The following is a 19149-nucleotide window of genomic DNA, read 5'->3' as shown; positions in this document are numbered from 1 at the left end:
TGTAAAACATAGAGAGCAACATATGATCAAAACTTACTTATACATGTCACCTATTTATTAAGATGTCTTAAAGATCTACTACATCAAATTGGTATGGCATAATATATTTATTTCCAAAGATAAACTCCTGAACTATCCGTGGATAATCCTCTTTTCTACAATCTGCTTGGTTTTATTTTTCCCTCTAGATTATACAAGAGAGGAAATAAATGAAAAACCACACAGAAATAACAGAGTTCATCCTCCTGGGATTGTCAGATGATCCACAGCTTCAGGGGGTGATCTTTGTCTTTCTGCTCATCACCTACATGCTCAGCATCACTGGGAACCTGACCATTATCACCCTTACCCTGCTGGATTCCCACCTCCAGACTCCCATGTATTTCTTCCTCAGAAATTTCTCCTTGCTAGAGGTTTCATTCACAACTGTCAGCATACCCAAGTTCCTGGGCAGCTTGATTACAAGAGATAAAACCATTTCCTTTAATGACTGCATGGCTCAGTTCTTTTTTTTCATCCTCTTGGGAGTCACTGAATTTTGCCTTCTGGCTGCCATGTCCTATGACCGTTACATTGCCATCTGCAAGCCTCTGCATTACATGACCATCATGAATCCCAGAGTCTGCAAACTCCTTGTCTTTGCCTCTTGGTTGGCTTCATTCTTAATCATATTCCCATTACTCATGCAGTTCATACAGCTTGATTACTGTAAGTCCAACGTTATAGACCATTTTACCTGTGATTATTTCCCCTTACTACACCTTTCTTGTTCAGACACAAAATTCCTAGAGATAGTGGGCTTTGCCTGTGCTGTGTTTACTCTACTGTTCACTTTGGCATTAATAATTCTGTCCTACATATATATCATTAGAACAATTTTGAGGATTCCTTCCGCTAGTCAGAGGACAAAGGCCTTTTCTACCTGCTCATCCCACATGATTGTCATCTCCATCTCCTATGGCAGCTGCATATTCATGTACATTAATCCAGCAGCAAAAGACAGAGTGTCTCTGAGCAAGGGTGTTGCTGTGCTAAACACCTCAGTAGCCCCCATGTTGAACCCCTTTATTTACAGCCTAAGGAACCAGCAAGTCAAGCGAGCCTTCATGGACAGGGCAAGGAAGATTGTATTCTTCTCAAACAATTCAAAATAAAGGATAAAAGTGTTGTCATCAATTAGAGGCATAATAAAGAACAAGTAAACAAAAAACAAGGTCCCTCAAATGTCTATGAATATCAACATAGTCTCACTACAGTTTTACTTCATTGTTTGTATTTCTGTTGCCAACGGTATACAGAGGATATTTGAATATATATTATTTCCATTTAAAAACCAATCACTTTCTCATGCATTTCCCTTCCTTTGAGTTAGTCTTTCCACTCCATAACTATAAAAATGACCTCATTTTCTTCTTCTAAATATTTTTAAATTCCAATTTTCCACAACAACTCTTAAAAATTAAGATACATAAAAAGAACAAGAGCATAAGAGAGAAACTGTTATATGATTCCATCAGGAAACACACCTTCTAGAAATTCAGAAAATATTAAGTCATGTTTGACACTTTTAATTTACTATACAAAGACCATAAATATAGTCATGGCTTAGAGTTATAACATTCTCTTACTTTTTCTGGCTATTTTGATATAACAGTTTATTCATACAATTCATTTAAGTGCAAAAGATGCAAAATCTTATTTGTTTCATGATATACTTTGTTCATAGAAAAATCATTTTAACAAAAATCAGTTACGAACTCACTATCATTGTGTTTATTCAGTACTATACTGGATGGTCTAACCAGGAGACTAACAGGATAAGCACCAATACATTTACTAATATTAGAAAGGAAAAAACAAATCTTTCTTAGCAAATCACATGATATTTCCTCCTAAGGCCTTAGTGCATTTACACTAGATGGTTCTTAAACCAGACACACTCCTCTCCCAGATATCTGCATGTCACCCCAATAAGGCCTCCCCCCAATTTCTCTACATAAAATTATAGTAAGCCCCTACTTCCAAGGTTTTTCAGTTTTCCTTTACAAAATAGTTACTAATTTATAAAAGACACTATAATTTAGGAATCAGTCATGCTCATTCCTTATTGTCTGTTTTCTCTCACATCCCTCAGCCCAGGAGAGCAGAGATCTCTGTATCCCCTGCAGCAAAATGTTGTGGTCCACACAGAAGGGTGCAGGGCCTGACTAGATGCTTCCCAAAAGCCAGTTGTGCTGTCTTCTCAATTCTGCATTCAGAAAGCCCACAGAAATAGCTTGACACCTGCCATGTGAGAGACTTCACATCTTGGAACAGGATCAGTTCTACAGATCAGCCCCTTACCTCCACCCCCTGAAAAGCAGTTGTTAGACTTTTACCAGAAGTCACTAATACTACTCCCTTAGAACCTGCATCTGCCATGTAATGGGTTTTCAATAAACACTGAGTACATAAAAACATTTGAATAATTTAGAATGGTTCCAACGCCCTAGTGCTCTGACTAAATATTTTACCCAACATAAACATATGTAATAATGTACGTAACAGTGAGCTAGCTTTAAAACAGTGATCAAATAAAATGTGCATTTTATCATAACTAGACTTTTTTATGACAAAGAAATAATTCAATATTTTCTAATGCATTTGGTGTTCATTTTCCTCTTTTATTTTACATTAGACCTTTTGGCAACTATGCAAAGATCAATTTATTTGATGTGTATTGACTTTTCATGAAGTTATTGAGAACAATTCTTGTTAAAGTTTGCATTGGAACTTTCTAATGGTAGGAACTCCTATGATGAAAACCCTTATTTATTTCACACACAAAAAGATTCTCTTAACTATATGGGTTACACCAAGTAACTTATCAGATCCAACATCATCTGTCAATCATTACACTTCTGAGATTAAAAATTCAATTTATAGAATAGTAGCTCAATTAAATGATGGTAGTCAGTAAGTAGGAGGCCAACCAACATCTTGTGGAGTGGCTTACCTCCACAAGAGCATGATAATATATCACTGAAAATGATTAGTAATACATACTGGAAATATTCAGTAATATGATGCCAGTACAGGTTTTAGAGAAAGTCTTAAAAGAGTTGGATCCTTTAACCATTTGATTTAACAAATTTTGTCTTTTGATTTAGAACATGTTACAGCAAACCATTACTTGTAATTAAAATCCATCCTCCATTCTTTGAGGAGAGTGAAACCTGGTAGCTTGAACGATGTTTCATTGACCTAAAACATAGTCACTCATCAACCTCAGAATACATGGTAGTAATTGACACATTATTAAAAAGCAGATGCCTACTAGCTTGTGGATAGGAGGGTAACAGATGTAATCAGTCTTCATTAAAAGTAAATTATTCTGAGGCCTAGAGAAAAGCTAGACAGCTATTAGAAACCAGGAGTAAAGCAGTAAGAGTAGAAAGTTAGAGAATGAGAGGGTGATTAAGGAGGAAAGAGAGAGACAATCCAGTATCTAGGAGCTTGAGAAAAAAACATGGAGAAGAAACATGTCTAATAGGATATTTCATGAAGTACAGTGCTTTGTGAGATAGAAATTCATTCCCTTTCCCTGTGAGTCACTAAAGATTGTGTTGCTCCAAACACACAAATGGTGGATATCAGACACTTTAACTTCTTTCTGCCTCAGACTCTTTCTTTACCTGAATAATAATAGCACTGACCTCAGACGGTTTTGTATTGTCTGCTTGTTTGAAAAAATGAGATAATTTTATGGTCAGTGCCTGGTAATCAATAAAAGCTCTGAATAAAATACAAAAAGAATTGCTATTTGGATACAAAACTAAAAGCAAAGGAATAGAATATTCATAAGTAGAGAAGTAGTTTCACCATCTCCACTGAAATATCTTGAATAAATATTTTCAATGCCTATTTTAATGTGTAGCAGTTATAAATTCTACACATCTCAGCATCTACGTATTGTCCTATGTGTGAGCCAGTGATTTGTTCATCCTTTCCCACTTCTTTCTTTTGTCTTTCAAATACTCTCATCTTTCAATCCTGTAAATAATCCACACCCTGCCGCCACACAAATAGTGTTAATCTGCACTACTGGTATCAAATGCACACATGTTTTATGTCCACATCTATAACTGCAAAGAAAATAAAGATAACTCATTAAATATAAAATTATATTACACATATGTGTACATATGGCATTCATATGTATTTATTTTATTTTTTTATTTGACACAGAGAGAGAGATCACAAGTAGGCAGAGAGGCAAGCAGAGAGAGAGGGGAAAGCAGGCTCCCTGCTGAGCAGACAGCCTGATATGGGGCTTGATTCCAGAACCCTGAGATCATGACCTGAGCTGAAGGTAGAGGCCCAAGCCACTGAGCCACCAATGCGCCCCTATATGTCTATAATATATTACCCTTCTAGGAATAAAAACGACATCTCTCATTGAAGGAATTGTGGATTACACAAGTTCAAAATATCCAATGCCAGATTTCCATATATTTATTTTATTGATTCATAAGTATTCTCAATATGAGAAGATGTCATATGCACAAATATAAATAACTGTTTAATGGAAGTAAATAACACAGTGAAGAAAGTCGTCAAAAGGCAATAAAAGCCACATTAGGGAGGGGCTTGGGAATGGCTTTCCTAAATTCAAAGGGTCAGTATAGTTATAAACCTTCTTGTCAGTCTTTAAGAGGTTGTCCATTTCAGATGACAATCAGTCAAAATAGAAATCCACAGCAGTGTTTTCCACCGTTTCATCCTGATAAAGAATTCTTCTCTAGGTTGCCAAAATTCAGAAGATATCAGCACACTAATTCTACTGAAGACAAGTCCAGTTTGTGGAAGAAAAATGTGCATTCCTTATGCAGTCACAGAAGAGTGAAATTCTACACTTGATCTTAGCCAAAAGGCCGAGAAGCAATGGAAGTGTGAAATTCTAAATCAAGCTTTCCCATACTTAGCATCTCGCCACTTGTACATTTGTCTATTTTCCTGAATCATTTTACTTTTTGTACTTTTTAATCAATATTTATAAAACTGATTCACCTCTGTCTAATGATTCTTCTCCTTGGCACTCTATTTACTTAATGAATTCCCCCGGGTCAACAAAAAGACACAGATAAAATAAGTCCAGTTCCATTTGTATGTCAGACATAGAGAAGAATATTCCATATGTTCTGTTTCTCAAAACAGTGTTTGCAGGAAAATATAGCAGTCCATGAACTTGAGGAAAATATTACTTAGGTTTCACAGATGTATAATCATAGAATTACAAGATATTTATTTTAAATGTTTGCATGAGTAGAAAGAAAAATGATTGGATAAATAACTGTTTTGTAGTATATGAAAAGAGGCAAGTGGAAAAGTAGTAGTCAACCTAGGTGTAATTGAATTTGTATGTGGAGTTTGACAGATGAAAAGCAAGAATGAGTTGAATTATAATAAAATGTTGTCAGCATTTTAAAGTATCAGGAATGAAGGATATCATGAGTTGAAGAGAATTATAATCCCTAAGAACCATAAAAAAGTTAAATCAACACACTTATTTTGAGAGCACAATAGAAACTAAATATTTTGCTAACTCAATTTACCAGCTCTGAAATTGTGTAAATATTTAAGCAAATCAGATGATAAAATTTGAGACAAGATCATCAAGAAGAATCAGGAAGTAAGTAAATTTTTTATTCTTCAATATAAGATATGGAATCTTCATTTTACATAAATGTTTTAAAATCGTGTTTGCATATATGTTTGTGGATTTACAACCATTTCAATATTAAATATTAAATAACTGCTTACTACCAAGAGACTGTTAATAAAATCCTAAAGCAGGAACACAGAAATTAATCTTGGATTGTTCAGTTTTTACTAATTTGAAAATGTATTCTGTTACATACACAAGATTATTATTAAAATTCCCTATGGGAAAAAATATCTGCTTCCCAGTTGGTATTATTTTGACCATCTACTTGTTCATATTCCATAGAAGTATTATTTAAAAAAAAAAAAGGAAAAGAAAAGAAAATGATTATGCATTGAGTGAATTCAACTACTTCTAGGCAACTATTTAATTTAGTAATAGAATGTTACCTTATTGTACTTCTAGCCTATTTATCAACAAGGCAAAAAAATATATATAAGAGTGTGATAGCATCAACCAAACTCTTAAAGTAATTCATGAAAGAATGTCAACAAAACATTCCCATGCATAAACATGCACATTGTACAGTGAGATTATTACTCACAAATTAGATGACGAATTTTGCAACCTTGTGAAAGCTTCCTAAACTATGTAGTTTTCATTGTGGAGGCAGGCCTAAATCACCCCTGTGAGATTTGAAACCCTGTCTTTAGATGAGCCATAATGCAGACTAGTTTTTATAATGTTGAGGAAAAGAAAAATATCAATCAGAATATCTTCATGATTTTTTAAAAAGGAGCTAAATATTTTCAAGAATAATTAGAATCTTAATATTTTAAAAAAAACATTAGAATAAATAGCATCTGCTTAAATGTTATCACAAGATTTTTTTTTTTTTTTTACCCATGGCCCCTGACAGCGCATTTTCAACAAAAAGAAATCAGTATTTAAATTCAAATAATATGTATTACTTGAATGTGAGGTCCAGTAGAAATTGGAGAGTTGCTGAAGGAAAACATTTCTTTTTGGGTTTCATAGATTATTCATCACTGTGGATATTTTTAAGATTCTGTACTCTAACCTCAATCTTGTTTTAAATTTTTATGTTCTATAGGGGAACATACAGTTTCCGCTCTAAAGGGGGGAAGAAAGGATCAGCAATGAAAAACCGCACAGTACCCACAGAATTCATTCTTCTAGGGCTATCAGATGACCCAGAGCTTCAGATTATGATTTTTCTCTTCTTAATTATCACATATATATTAAGCGTCACTGGTAATTTGACCATCATCACTCTCACCTTGACTGACTCCCATCTGCAGACCCCCATGTATTTCTTCCTCAGGAACTTCTCTGTATTAGAAATATCCTTTACAACTGTCTGTATTCCTAGATTTCTGGGCACAATTATCACCAGAGACAAGACGATCTCATACAATAATTGTACAGCTCAGTTGTTTTTCTTCATCTTCATGGGAATAACTGAGTTTTACCTTCTAACTGCCATGTCCTATGACCGCTATGTTGCCATCTGTAAACCCTTGCATTATACAACCATCATGAACAAAAGAGTCTGCATTTTACTTGTCTTTTGTGCTTGGCTGACAGGATTCTTAAATATCTTCCCACCAGTTCTTCTCTTTCTCCAGTTAGATTACTGTGGTTCCAATGTCATTGATCACTTTGCTTGTGATTATTTTCCCCTCTTGCAATTATCTTGCTCAGACACATGGCTCTTAGAAGTGATCGGTTTTTACTCCGCCATAGTGATTCTGCTTTTCACTTTGGCACTAATAATTTTGTCCTACATGTTCATCATTAGAACAATTCTGAAACTACCCTCTGCCAGTCAGAGAAAAAAGGCATTTTCTACATGTTCCTCACACATGATTGTCATTTCCATCTCTTATGGAAGCTGCATATTCATGTATGCCAACCCTTCTGCAAAAGAAAAGGCATCATTGACCAAAGGAGTGGCTATTCTGAATACTTCTGTTGCTCCTATGATGAATCCATTTATATATACCCTCAGGAACCAGCAAGTAAAGCAAGCCTTTAAGGATACTATCCAAAAGGTTATGATTTTCTCCAGTAAATGAAAGTGTAAGGAGCATTAAAAGGATGACGTTCTTGTAAATACTATTATTCACACTTTCTCGAAATTCCTTTTCCTTTACTAGAGTTATGTATTTTCCCCTTTTTTCCACTCCCATATTAAAGTTCCTAATCATTGAACTCAAACATTTGATGAACTGAATATTGTTTCAGAATTTTCTGTAAATTCAAGTGTTTTTTTTCAATGCAGTAGAACATCTGGGTTAATAATTATGATTCTGAATGATAATAGTTTATCTTTGAAGAGACACTGGGCATTTAGTTTGATGGAAAGAGTGTCAGGATTGATGTGGATTTCTGAACTTTTCATTCTTACCCAGTAATAGATAGTGTTATTAGAAAACTTTGATTCTCTTTGTCATTTCCATGAAATCAAGTAAACACAATCACCAGAGGACTGGGAATAAAATATAAATATCTACTTTAAGATATTAAAAGATTAGAGACTCACACGTACTAAAAAATATTTACACTGTTTATCATAATTAAGATGCTAATGAGGAGGAAGAGAAAGGAGGTAGAAGGGGGTGGAAGATAACATAAAAATTTTCAGCAATTCCTACCTTCTAGAGCTATTGTTTTCTTTGTATTGACTCATTTAATCCTGCCAACGACTTTATGGGGTGTTATTCATTACTAATCTCTCTTAGAAGTATTTTTCCTTAGGCAGATCAAATGTCTCCAAAAATTAAAAAATAGGTGAAGAACAGACAATGTAAAAATAAACCAAACGTATAAAATGGATGAAACTATGATAAACCACTGGAAGTTCACCTTTCTGGAGAATCGAGCTTTATTTGTGGCATCTAGAGCTGACTTTAGGGTTTTGGAAGTACGGAAGAGAAATAACATCTACTGATAATATTCTACAAGCTCTACTCTGTATTAAGCAAATCACATGCAGTATTTATTTTACAAAACTTCTTAGAAAGCGAACATTATTGCTTCCAATTTATAGGTGAATGAACATGATGAAATTGAGGTAGAAAGTTCAATGTACACAGATTGCAGCTTTCAGAACTGGCATTTCAGTCACTTTCCTTTCATCTCAAAACCCAGACTAGTTGGGTTACTTTCATCTTCACCCTGACTTTCACTTGCAATAAATTATGAATAAAAGCTAATGTTCAATATTAGGATTGTTACATTAAAGGACTTTGTAATGTTTAATGAACTCATTCAGGCTTTTCTTACTTATGGCAAGCTTTGGGGATTCAGTGATGAGAAAGAGGATTCTTGCTCTAACTTATCTCAGATTCTAGTGGGGGAGAGAAACTACATGAAATTAAAATTTAATTTGATCAATGCAGTAACTTAAGCATGAGAAGCCTATTGGTCAGGTAATGTTATCATTGTCAAAGAAAATGTCAGTTTTCCTGCCTTAGCACAATTAGTGTCAGTTTCACTATAATTGCTAAGGGTTGATTCTTTTTAACCCAAAGTCACATGCGTAAGACAAACCTTGTCTGCTTTGACTGTTATCTCAGTTTTCACCTTTATTTCTTGGTCATAATCACATATGTTTAAAAAAAAAGTCATGTTCTTCCCTCAGTAATACGGGTTTTTTAAAAATGTTTATTTATTTATTTGACAGAGAGAGACACAGTGAGAGAGGGAACACAAGGGGGAGTGGGAGAAGGAGAAGCCAGCTTCCCGCCAAGCAAGGAATCCGATGCAGGGCTCAATGCAGGGCTCCATCTCAGGACCCTGGGATCATGACCTGAGTGGAAAGCAGACACTTAGCAATGGAGCCACCCAGGTCACCCAGTAAGAAAAGTTTTTGAGAATAGGATATGATACTCTCCAAGACTCTCCAGCAAGCCTCCCTTTACCCTCAAATGGCATTGTGGCTCATTTATTCATCTTATACTCAGTTAACCCGGTACCACACTCTATCTATTACTATCTCAGATCTATTTTGAAAGAATTTATATCAATGACCATAGTCAAGATTTCTAAGACTTTTTCAGGCATTTATCAATGTACATTAGGAAACACTGAGATATATTTGATAAATTAAGTCCATGCACAAACTAGGTAAATATTTATTTAATTTAAATATTTAACTATATTTAATACCTATTATGTGGATATTAACAGCTTACTATAAGCAGATTAGGAAACTCACAAATATAATTTCTTCCTCCTTTTTTTTTCTTACCTATTGTACTTCTTAATGCTTTATAGCAGCAAAGGATGAAAAGTTTTTTTAGCTCTCCAAATTCTGTGTCTTCCTTTGCCTTTGCTGTTGCATTTTTTTAAACATATAATGCATTATTTGCTTCAGGGGTACAGTTCTGTGAATCATCAGTCTAACACAATTCACAGGACTCACCATAGCACATACCCTCTCCAATGTCCATCACCCAGCCACCCTATGCCTCCCTCCCCACTCCCCAGCAATCTTCAGTTTGTTTCCTGAGATTAAGGGTCTCTTTTAATTTCTTCCTAATTCTTATATTGAAAATCATTCAGATGTTATTTCTGAAAAGACTTTCAAAGCAACTACATTGCAGGCATGCACTAGCCATTTGGATTAATAGAACAGATCATTTCCACCTTATAAGATTTTGAGCAACAGATAAAAAGGGAGACTTTTCAGTATGGAATTAATCTTTTATAAAAACATATACCCGGGGCCATATGAATATAAAATATAGGACTTCTCACAACATTTCCAACAATGCAGTAAGAATTCCAAGTAAAGGTAAGAAATATAATTAAATGGATATCCTGGACAAAAATAATAATGATTGCAAATTGCAGCTGTCAAAGTGAGTGAAGTGAATGAGAATGAGAAACAGAAAACAGCAAGTAGTCATTACTTCTCTTTTATGCTTTCTATGAAAAGCTGATTTTATTGATTCAATTTATTATGCACAGAAAAAAGTTATGTTATAAAACCAATACTAGTGATCCTCATATGGATAGTATATATTTCTTTCTTTTTTTTTTTCTAATGTTAGTACAAGGGTTTTTTGAGGTATGCCTTAGTACAGGTGCTGGGACTTGCCCATGATCTTTTGTTGCATAAAGCGCAGACCTCCTGCCAATCCTTCTTGAGCAACAACACCTGCAAGTTGACAGCTAAGTGGATGTTGCATACAAACTCATCATCTGTCATCTTCATGTGGCCAACAGCCACTGACAGACATAGCAACTTCATCTGGAATTGGACTGTGGACTTCATTTTATCCACTTTGATCCCCATGTTCTCATTGTGGGTCAGCATGAAAGGGAAATTGCCAACTTTATTCAGGCCTGGACCCAAAACTTGTGGAATCTGCTTGATCAGAGATTCTGAAGCCAAAAAGGCATCACACTTCTTGGTCATATTCTTGACTAACTCTTTTTTCTTGTTGAGTTTCTTCAGTGTCTTAGTGTCCATGTGGGGAATATCCACAATCTTGGACTCATCACAGTGCTGCTGTTCCCCCAAAACTTGGGGCAGGGAGTGGACTTGAGCCTTAATGTGCCTGAGAAGCATTTGTCCTTCTGTGGGTTGTAGGCCTTCAAGCTGATCTGCAGCTCCACCATCTCCAGAAACTTCTGACACTGGCACTGATTCCCATTCAGGACTTCCCACACAAGCAGTACAGGGTGTCGCTTAGATACTTTGCTGCTCATGGTGCCTCATGACACAATAACCAGATGAAAGAGCAACATTATATGTTTTAAACTCTTTTTAACATTTTACCTACCCCCCACAAGATATACCCCTTTAAGTGGGTATACTTTTTTCCTCCTTTTAAAGTAAAAGGCAGATATTCATAGGAAACAAATAATGTATATATCACCAATATGTACCTGAAAAATGATTCAGATCACAACTGTGTCCCCCAAAGAAGCAATTGTGCCAATTTCTAGGGGAGGTAAGAAATTTTGCAACATGAACATACACAAAGAAATCTTAGATTTTCAGAATAGGATGCTATTTCTTCCACAAAAGCACTTTCTTTCACAGGACTACTAAATAAGCTCATCTAAAATGCCAGGTTTGGCTTATGGGGATTTCTTTTCAAAATAACATATCTTAGAAAATTAAAAATTCAGAAGACAACTACTCTTTTGGAATTAAACTTAAATCCCTAAGCTTACATGCAGAATATTGCTTTCACTAAAGAAGCTTAGATCCCAAACTCTTCCACTGGTAATCTCAAATATAACATATGCCTGTATGATACTACCATTTCTCGTTGGAAAGAGTTTCTGTCATTTTTGGATTGAGACATTTTTGGATTGAGCACCCCTTCAACTGCAGCCATAATCATAGATTATGGGACTAACAACTGATTCTCTCACTGATAGATAATATTTTGTCGTTCTCCATCAGTATGATTTGAGTCACAGTAAGTCTTTGTATACTTAAATAATCAGATCTCTTTGGTGTTCATCATGCCCTGTACCACTCTGTCTGATGGTAGATCTCCAGCGCTAAAGTCCTCAAATTCGTATTGCCCTCTTTGCTCCATCTATAAACTTGGCTTTGTATTGCTGTAATTCATAGTCAAATAGGATTACATGAGCCCCATGATACAGTATGTTTATCAGTATGATTAGAAATTTTCACTATATACTGGAATGTCATCTTTCTCGATGCTAGATCTTCACAGACTATGAACATTTTGTAGAAAAAGGGATACTTTGTTCATTATTGCCTACCAAAGGGCTTACCATAGTGCCATCATTTAAAATGATGGCATTTAAAATATTTGTTAATCAACAAAAGGATGGAGGTCTCAAAAAGCCTATTCCTATATAAACTATTAATACCTCCTGCCTTAAAATTATCATTGCTCTGCTCTGATATCCTGTTTGAATAATTTTTTATGACTCGGTTTTCTAGGATGCCTTGTTTTTCAAAACCATGGACAGAAATCACTATACCCCTTCAACAATACAGTTGTTAAACAGCAGCTCCTCTTAAACTCATTACTCAATAGGCAGAAACTCTCTTTTCTTTTTAGGTCTACCTCCCAGGATCTCCACTGGGGACACATACAGGGCAAAACTATATCTTTTAATCATGGTACCAGATGGAACTCTATGGTTAGACTTCCATGAGTATTACAATTTTAATGTTTTCTTAACTTGATATGTTTTCATAAAGACAATAGTGAAAATCACAATGGTACTCAACAATATTATTCACTTAGCACATCAATGTCTTTCTTGACATGGATTCCTTCAGGTCTCAGGAGCAGCTCATATACTCCATCATTCACTCCACTAAGTCTCCATTTGTGCAATCTTGGAAAAATTAGTGAAACTCTCAGTGAGTTACTTATTGATATAAAAATTAAAGAGAATAATGGGAATTACCTCAGAGGGTAGTTTAAATATTTATTTAGACATGGCTAACATATCTAAATAAATTAAATATTTATTTAGACATGGCTAACATGTCTAAATGGCTAACATGTGCCTGGTACCTCCCAGTGCTTAATAAATTAAAACTATTACTATTATTTTAAGTACTGTTAGTTTTAATTAAATGTCATAAAGCCAGCAACATGCAATTTACTAAAAAATAATTTGCCTTTATGCATCACAACAGTGTCTGTAAGACAACTGTCCTTGTAGAGTACCTTATGTGGTATTCCTTCGTCTGTAAATTGAGGATGACAATAATGTTTACTTCATTTATTGATGAGTAATTTAGATGACTCTTTTACATTTCATTACTCTACTAGTGTTTTATTATGAATGTATACATTTTGTATCTTCTAAATTCCATCACATATGTTTATCTATATGCAAGGACTGCAAAGGCTACATTTTCAGTTGTCTTTGAAGCTAGGATTCTAAACATCATTTCAGTTCTGCAATTCAGATAACTTCATAAAAGATACAAACTTTAAACATTGTTATAGGGGCGCCTGGGTGACTCAGTTGGTTAAGCGACTGCCTTCAGCTCAGGTCATGATCCTGGAGTCCCAGGATCAAGTCCCACATCGGGCTCCCAGCTCCATTGGGAGTCTGCTTCTCCCTCTGACCTTCTCCCCTCTCATGCTCTCTCTCTCTCAAATAAATAAATAAAATCTTTTAAAAAAATTGTTATAGTTAAGCATCTACATTGCTGGTGTAGATCATAGCAGATTCAAATGACCCTAAATTTTATAGCAATAGCACTAGATTCCTGAGGAAGAGTTATCATGGGGACTTAATTTTGTGAAGCAGCTTTGAGGTTATTCCACGAGACTCATCTTAAAATCTGCCTTCAGGGATGCCTGGATGGCTCAGTCAGTTAAGTGCCTGCTTTTGGCTCAGGTCATTGTCCCAGTGCCCTAGGATCGTGTCCCGCATCAGGCTTCTTGCTCAGTGGGGTCCTACTTCCCCCTCTGCCTGCTGCTTTCCCTGCTCTCTTTCTCTCAAAGAATTAAAAAAAAAAAATCTTTTTAAAAATCTGCCTTCAGGGCACCTGGGTGGCTCAATGGGTTAAGCCGCTGCCTTCAGCTCAGGTCATGATCTCAGGCTCCTGGGATTGAGTCCCGCATCAGGCTCTCTACTCAGCAGGGAGCCTGCTTCCCTCTCTCTCTCTCTGCCTGCCTCTCTGCCTACTTGTGATCTCTGTCTGTCAAATAAATAAATAAAATCTTAAAAAAAAATCTGCCTTCAGCTCTCTTAATAATTCCTTAAACCAACAATTACTTGATACTAAATAGATTTATTTTTAATTAACTTCCTTAAATACTGCTCTCTGCAGCTGTAGTTGATATATAGAGAACCTATCCCAGGAACAGACTCTTAAACCAGTAAGAATCTGGAGCCAATTTATTAACCTGGTTTTGTCTGATATCAGCAATGATTCCATTAGACACATAAACACTGATAGTCTACATTGACACATTTATAAGGGAGAGTTCATCTAGAATTAAAAGCCTACTAAAAGCAAGGTTGAATAAAACTGAACAATGAAAACAACACTTATTTAGGAGCTAGCTGCTTCCAAATACATAAGACAGTTCAAAAAAAGAAAATGTAACTTTAAGGTTTCAATTATGTCATAACTGAAGAGATGATATAGCCAGTATTAAATCCTTATCCTACAAGTTCCTTAGTTATAAAGCTTATTTAATTCACAACTTCTTCACATGTCTTATGTGAATGCTAAGACACTGATTGGGAAAGAATGGGGACTGATCAATGGAATGAAGGTATCTCTGTGGATTCAGATGACTCAGAGTACCTGAAAGTGAAAGCACCACCTAGACTCCCTTGCCAACAGAAGGAACTATATTTATCTTCCTCTGCCTCGTGAAACTATAGAACCTCTGTAGTTACCACACATGAAGGAATTAGCTTTAAATTTTTCCTTATGTGTACAGTCACCATGCCTATTTTATGGCCTATAATATGTATCAGAATTTAGCCTTACCAGTAAGTAGTAGGCAAGCACAAACTCAGGAGAAGGCATAATTACATTGAAAATTTTTCCCTGATTTTGAAAATTTATCAAAATTAAATATGGGAACTTATGTTTGGATGGATTCTCATGGCACATATCCAGGAGAGAAGAAACAGAATTTTATATTATGCCAAATTCATTGAAATAAGTGCCTCTATCAGAAATTCTGGGTTTGGAGGAGTCAAGATGGCAGAGAAGTAGCAGGCTGAGACTACTTCAGCTAGCAGGAGAGCAGCTAGATAGCTTATCTAAAGATTGCAAACACCTGCAAATCCATCAGCAAATCGAAGAGAAGAAGAACAGCAATTCTAGAAACAGAAAAACAACCACATTCTGAAAGGTAGGACCTGCGGAGAAGTGAATCCAAAGCGACGGGAAGATAGACCCTGGGGGGAAGGGCCAGCTCCCGGCAAGGCGTGGAGCAATGGAGTACAAAATCAGACTTTTAAAAGTCTGTTCCGGGGCGCCTGATTGGCTCAGTGGGTTAAGCCGCTGCCTTCGGCTCACGTCATGATCTCAGGGTCCTGGGATCGAGTCCCATATCGGGCTCTCTGCTCAGCAGGGGCCTGCTACCTTCCCTTCCCCTCTCTCTGCCTGCCTCTCTGCCTGCTGGGATCTCTCTCTGTCAAATAAATAAATAAAATCTTTAAAAAACAAACAAATAAATAAATAAATAAATAAGTTAAAAAAATAAAAGTCTGTTCTGCTGAGGGACATCACTCCAGAGACGAAACCGGGGCAAAGCCCACGCGGGGTCAGCGTGGCCTCAGGTCCCGCAGGGTTACAGAACGATTGGGGGTATCTGAGTGTCGCAGAGCTTGCAGGTATTGGAACGGGAAAGCCAGCTACAGAGACAGAGCCAACAGTAAGATCACAGCTTGGGATTACCTTGAACCGGTCGCAGCCTTGGTGAGCTCGGAGGGTGGCCGGAGGTCAGGCAGACAGGAGTTACTGGACGCTGTTCCCTGAGGGGGCACCAAGGAGTAGGGCCCTGGGCTCTCGGCTCCTCCGGGCCAGAAAACAGGAGGCCACCATTTGTATTCCGTCCTTGGGAACTCTACGGAAAGCGCTCAGGGAACAAGCTCCTGAAAGCAAAGCCGAGTGGATTAGGCCCCTGGTAAGGGCGGTGCAATTCCGCCTCGGGCAAAGACACTTGAGAATCACTACAACAGGCCTCTCCCTCAGAAGATCAACAAGAAATCCAGCCAAGACCAAGTTCACCTACCAAGAGGTGTGGTTTCAATATCAAGGAGAGCAGAAGTCCAGAGGAGGAGAAAGCAAAGCACGAAACTCATGGCTTTCTCCCTGTGATTTTTTAGTCTTGCAGTTAATTTAATTTTTTTTCTTTTTCATTTTTTTCTCTTCTTCTTCTAAATTTTTTTTAACTTTTACCCTATGTTTCTTAACTATATATTTTTTTCTTTTTTATACTTTTCTTTATTCGTTTTCTTTTTTTTAATTCTTTTTACTTTCTTTCTTTCTTTTTGAACCTCTTTTTATCCCCTTTCCCCCCCCCTCATGATTTGAGATCTCTTCTGATTTGATTAAAGCATATTTTCCTGGGGTTGTTGCCACCCTTTTAGTATTTTGCTTGCTCCTTCATATACTCTTATCTGGACAAAATGACAAGGCAGAAAAATTCACCACAAAAAACAGAACAAGAGGCAGTACCGAAGGCTAGGGACCTAATCAATACAGACATTGGTAATATGTCAGATCTAGAGTTCAGAATGACAATTCTCAAGGTTCTAGCCGGGCTTGAAAAAGGCATGGAAGATATTAGAGAAACCCTCTCGGGAGATATAAAAGCCCTTTCTGGAGAAATAAAAGAACTAAAATCTAACCAAGTTGAAATCAAAAACGCTATTAATGAGGTGCAATCAAAAATGGAGCTCTCACTGCTAGGATAAATGAGGCAGAAGAAAGAATTAGCGATATAGAAGACCAAATGACAGAGAATAAAGAAGCTGAGCAAAAGAGGGACAAAGAGCTCCTGGACCACGAGGGGAGAATTCGAGAGATAAGTGACACCATAAGACGAAACAACATTAGAATAATTGGGATTCCAGAGAAGAAGAAAGAGAGAGGGGAGCAGAAGATATACTGGAGAGAATTATTGGGGAGAATTTCCCCAATATGGCAAAGGGAATGAGCATCAAAATTCAGGAGGTTCAGAGAACCCCCCTCAAAATCAATAAGAATAGGCCCACACCCCGTCACTTAATAGTAAAATTTACAATTCTTAGTGACAAAGAGAAAATCCTGAAAACAGCCCGGGAAAAGAAGTCTGTAACATACAATGGTAAAAATATGAGATTGGCAGCTGACTTATCCACAGAGACCTGGCAGGCCAGAAATAGCTGGCATGATATTTTCAGAGCACTAAACGAGAAAAACATGCAGCCAAGAATACTATCCAGCTAGGCTATCATTGAAAATAGAAGGAGAGATTAAAAGCTTCCAGGACAAACAAAAACTGAAAGAATTTGCAAACACCAAACCAGCTCTATAGGAAATATTGAAAGGGATCCTCTAGACAAACAGAGAGCCTACAAGTGGTAGATCAGAAAGGAACAGAGGCAATATACAGTAACAGTCACCTGACAGGCGATACAATAGCACTAAATTCATATCTCTCAAAAGTTACCCTGGGGGAGGAGTCAAGATGGCAGAGAAGTAGCAGGCTGAGACTACTTCAGCTAGCAGGAGAGCAGCTAGATAGCTTATCTAAAGATTGCAAACACCTGAAAATCCATCGGCAGATCAAAGAGAAGAAGAACAGCAATTCTGGAAACAGTAAAACAACCACTTTCTGAAAGGTAGGACCTGCGGAGAAGTGAATCCAAAGCTACGGGAAGATAGACCCCGGGGGGAGGGGCCGGCTCCGGGCAAGCGACAGAGCAACGGAGCACAAAATCAGGACTTTTAAAAGTTTGTTCCACTGAGGGACTTCGCTCCAGAGGCTAAACCGGGGCGAAGCCCACGCGGGATCAGCGTGGCCTCAGGTCCCGCAGGGTCACAGAAGGATCGGGGGTGTCTGAGTGTCGCAGAGCTTGCAGGTATTGGAACGGGAAAGCCGGCTACAGAGACAGAGCTGACAGTGAGCTCGCAGCTTGGTGTTACCTTGAAACGGTCGCAGGCTCCGTGAATCGGAGCGTGGCCAGAGATCAGGCAGACGGGAGTAACTGGGCGCTCTTCTCTGAGGGCGCACTGAGGAGTGGGGCCCTGGGCTCTTGGCTCCTCCAGGCGGAGACCAGGAGGCCACCATTTGTATTCCCGTCCTCCAGAACTCTATGGAAAGCGCTCAGGGAACAAAAGCTCCTGAAAGCAAACCTGAGCGGATTACTCAACCCGGCCCCTGGTAAGGGCGGTGCAATTCCGCCTGGAGCAAAGACACTTGAGAATCACTACACCAAGCCCCTCCCCCAGAAGATCAACAAGAAATCCAGCCGAGACCAAGTTCACCTACCAAGGAGAGCGGTTTCAATACCAAGGAGAGCATCAGAATTCCAGAAGAGGAAAAAGCAAAGCATGGAACTCATGGCTTTTTCCCTGTGATTATTTTTGGTCTTGCAGTTAATTTAAGTTTTTTCTTTTTCATTTTTTGTTTTTTTTTTCTCGCCTTCTGGTAAATTTTTTTTTAACTATTACCTGTTTCTTTTTTAACGTTTTTTAACTAGTTTATCTAATATATATATTTTTTCTTTTTTATATTTTTCTGTATTTGTTTTATTTTTTTTTAATTCCTTTCTTTTCTTTTTTCTTTTTTTTTTTTTTTCATCCTTTATGAACCTCTTTTTATCCCCTTTCTCCCGCCTCACAATTTGGGATCTCTTCTAATTTGGTTCAAGCATATTTTCCTGGGATTGTTGCCACCCTTTTAGTATTTTACTTACTCCTTCATATACCCTTATCTGGACAAAATGACAAGACGGAAAAATTCAACACAAAAAAAAGAACAAGAGGCAGTACCGAAGGCTAG

General features: G+C 37.2%; 2 protein-coding genes and 1 pseudogene across 2 annotated transcripts; 2 read left to right on the top strand and 1 right to left on the bottom strand.

Annotated features, from left to right (window-relative positions):
• The first annotated feature begins 209 nt into the window (after window positions 1-209).
• Window positions 210-1154, top strand: LOC131839733 (olfactory receptor 6C1-like). The gene has a single exon (XM_059187478.1). The coding sequence runs from the start codon at window positions 210-212 to the stop codon at window positions 1152-1154; it is 945 nt and encodes a 314-aa protein (XP_059043461.1).
• A 5650-nt stretch (window positions 1155-6804) lies between these two features.
• On the top strand, window positions 6805-7743 carry LOC131837849 (olfactory receptor 6C3-like). Its single transcript, XM_059183515.1, has one exon. It carries the CDS (start codon window positions 6805-6807, stop codon window positions 7741-7743), a length of 939 nt encoding a protein of 312 aa, XP_059039498.1.
• Window positions 7744-10721: 2978 nt separating this feature from the next.
• LOC131839732 (large ribosomal subunit protein uL1-like) lies at window positions 10722-11386 on the bottom strand (annotated as a pseudogene).
• Between the last annotated feature and the right edge of the window lie 7763 nt (window positions 11387-19149).

The sequence above is a fragment of the Mustela lutreola genome, chromosome 8 (genome assembly GCF_030435805.1).
Source record: "Mustela lutreola isolate mMusLut2 chromosome 8, mMusLut2.pri, whole genome shotgun sequence".
NCBI classification, from domain to species: domain Eukaryota; kingdom Metazoa; phylum Chordata; class Mammalia; order Carnivora; family Mustelidae; genus Mustela; species Mustela lutreola.
This window is presented reverse-complemented; position numbering and strand designations above follow the sequence as displayed.

Coding starts and splice junctions, on each gene's coding strand:
- LOC131839733 (XM_059187478.1), top strand. CDS start 210: ATGAAAAACCACACAGAAATAACAGAGTTCATCCTCCTGGGATTGTCA.
- LOC131837849 (XM_059183515.1), top strand. CDS start 6,805: ATGAAAAACCGCACAGTACCCACAGAATTCATTCTTCTAGGGCTATCA.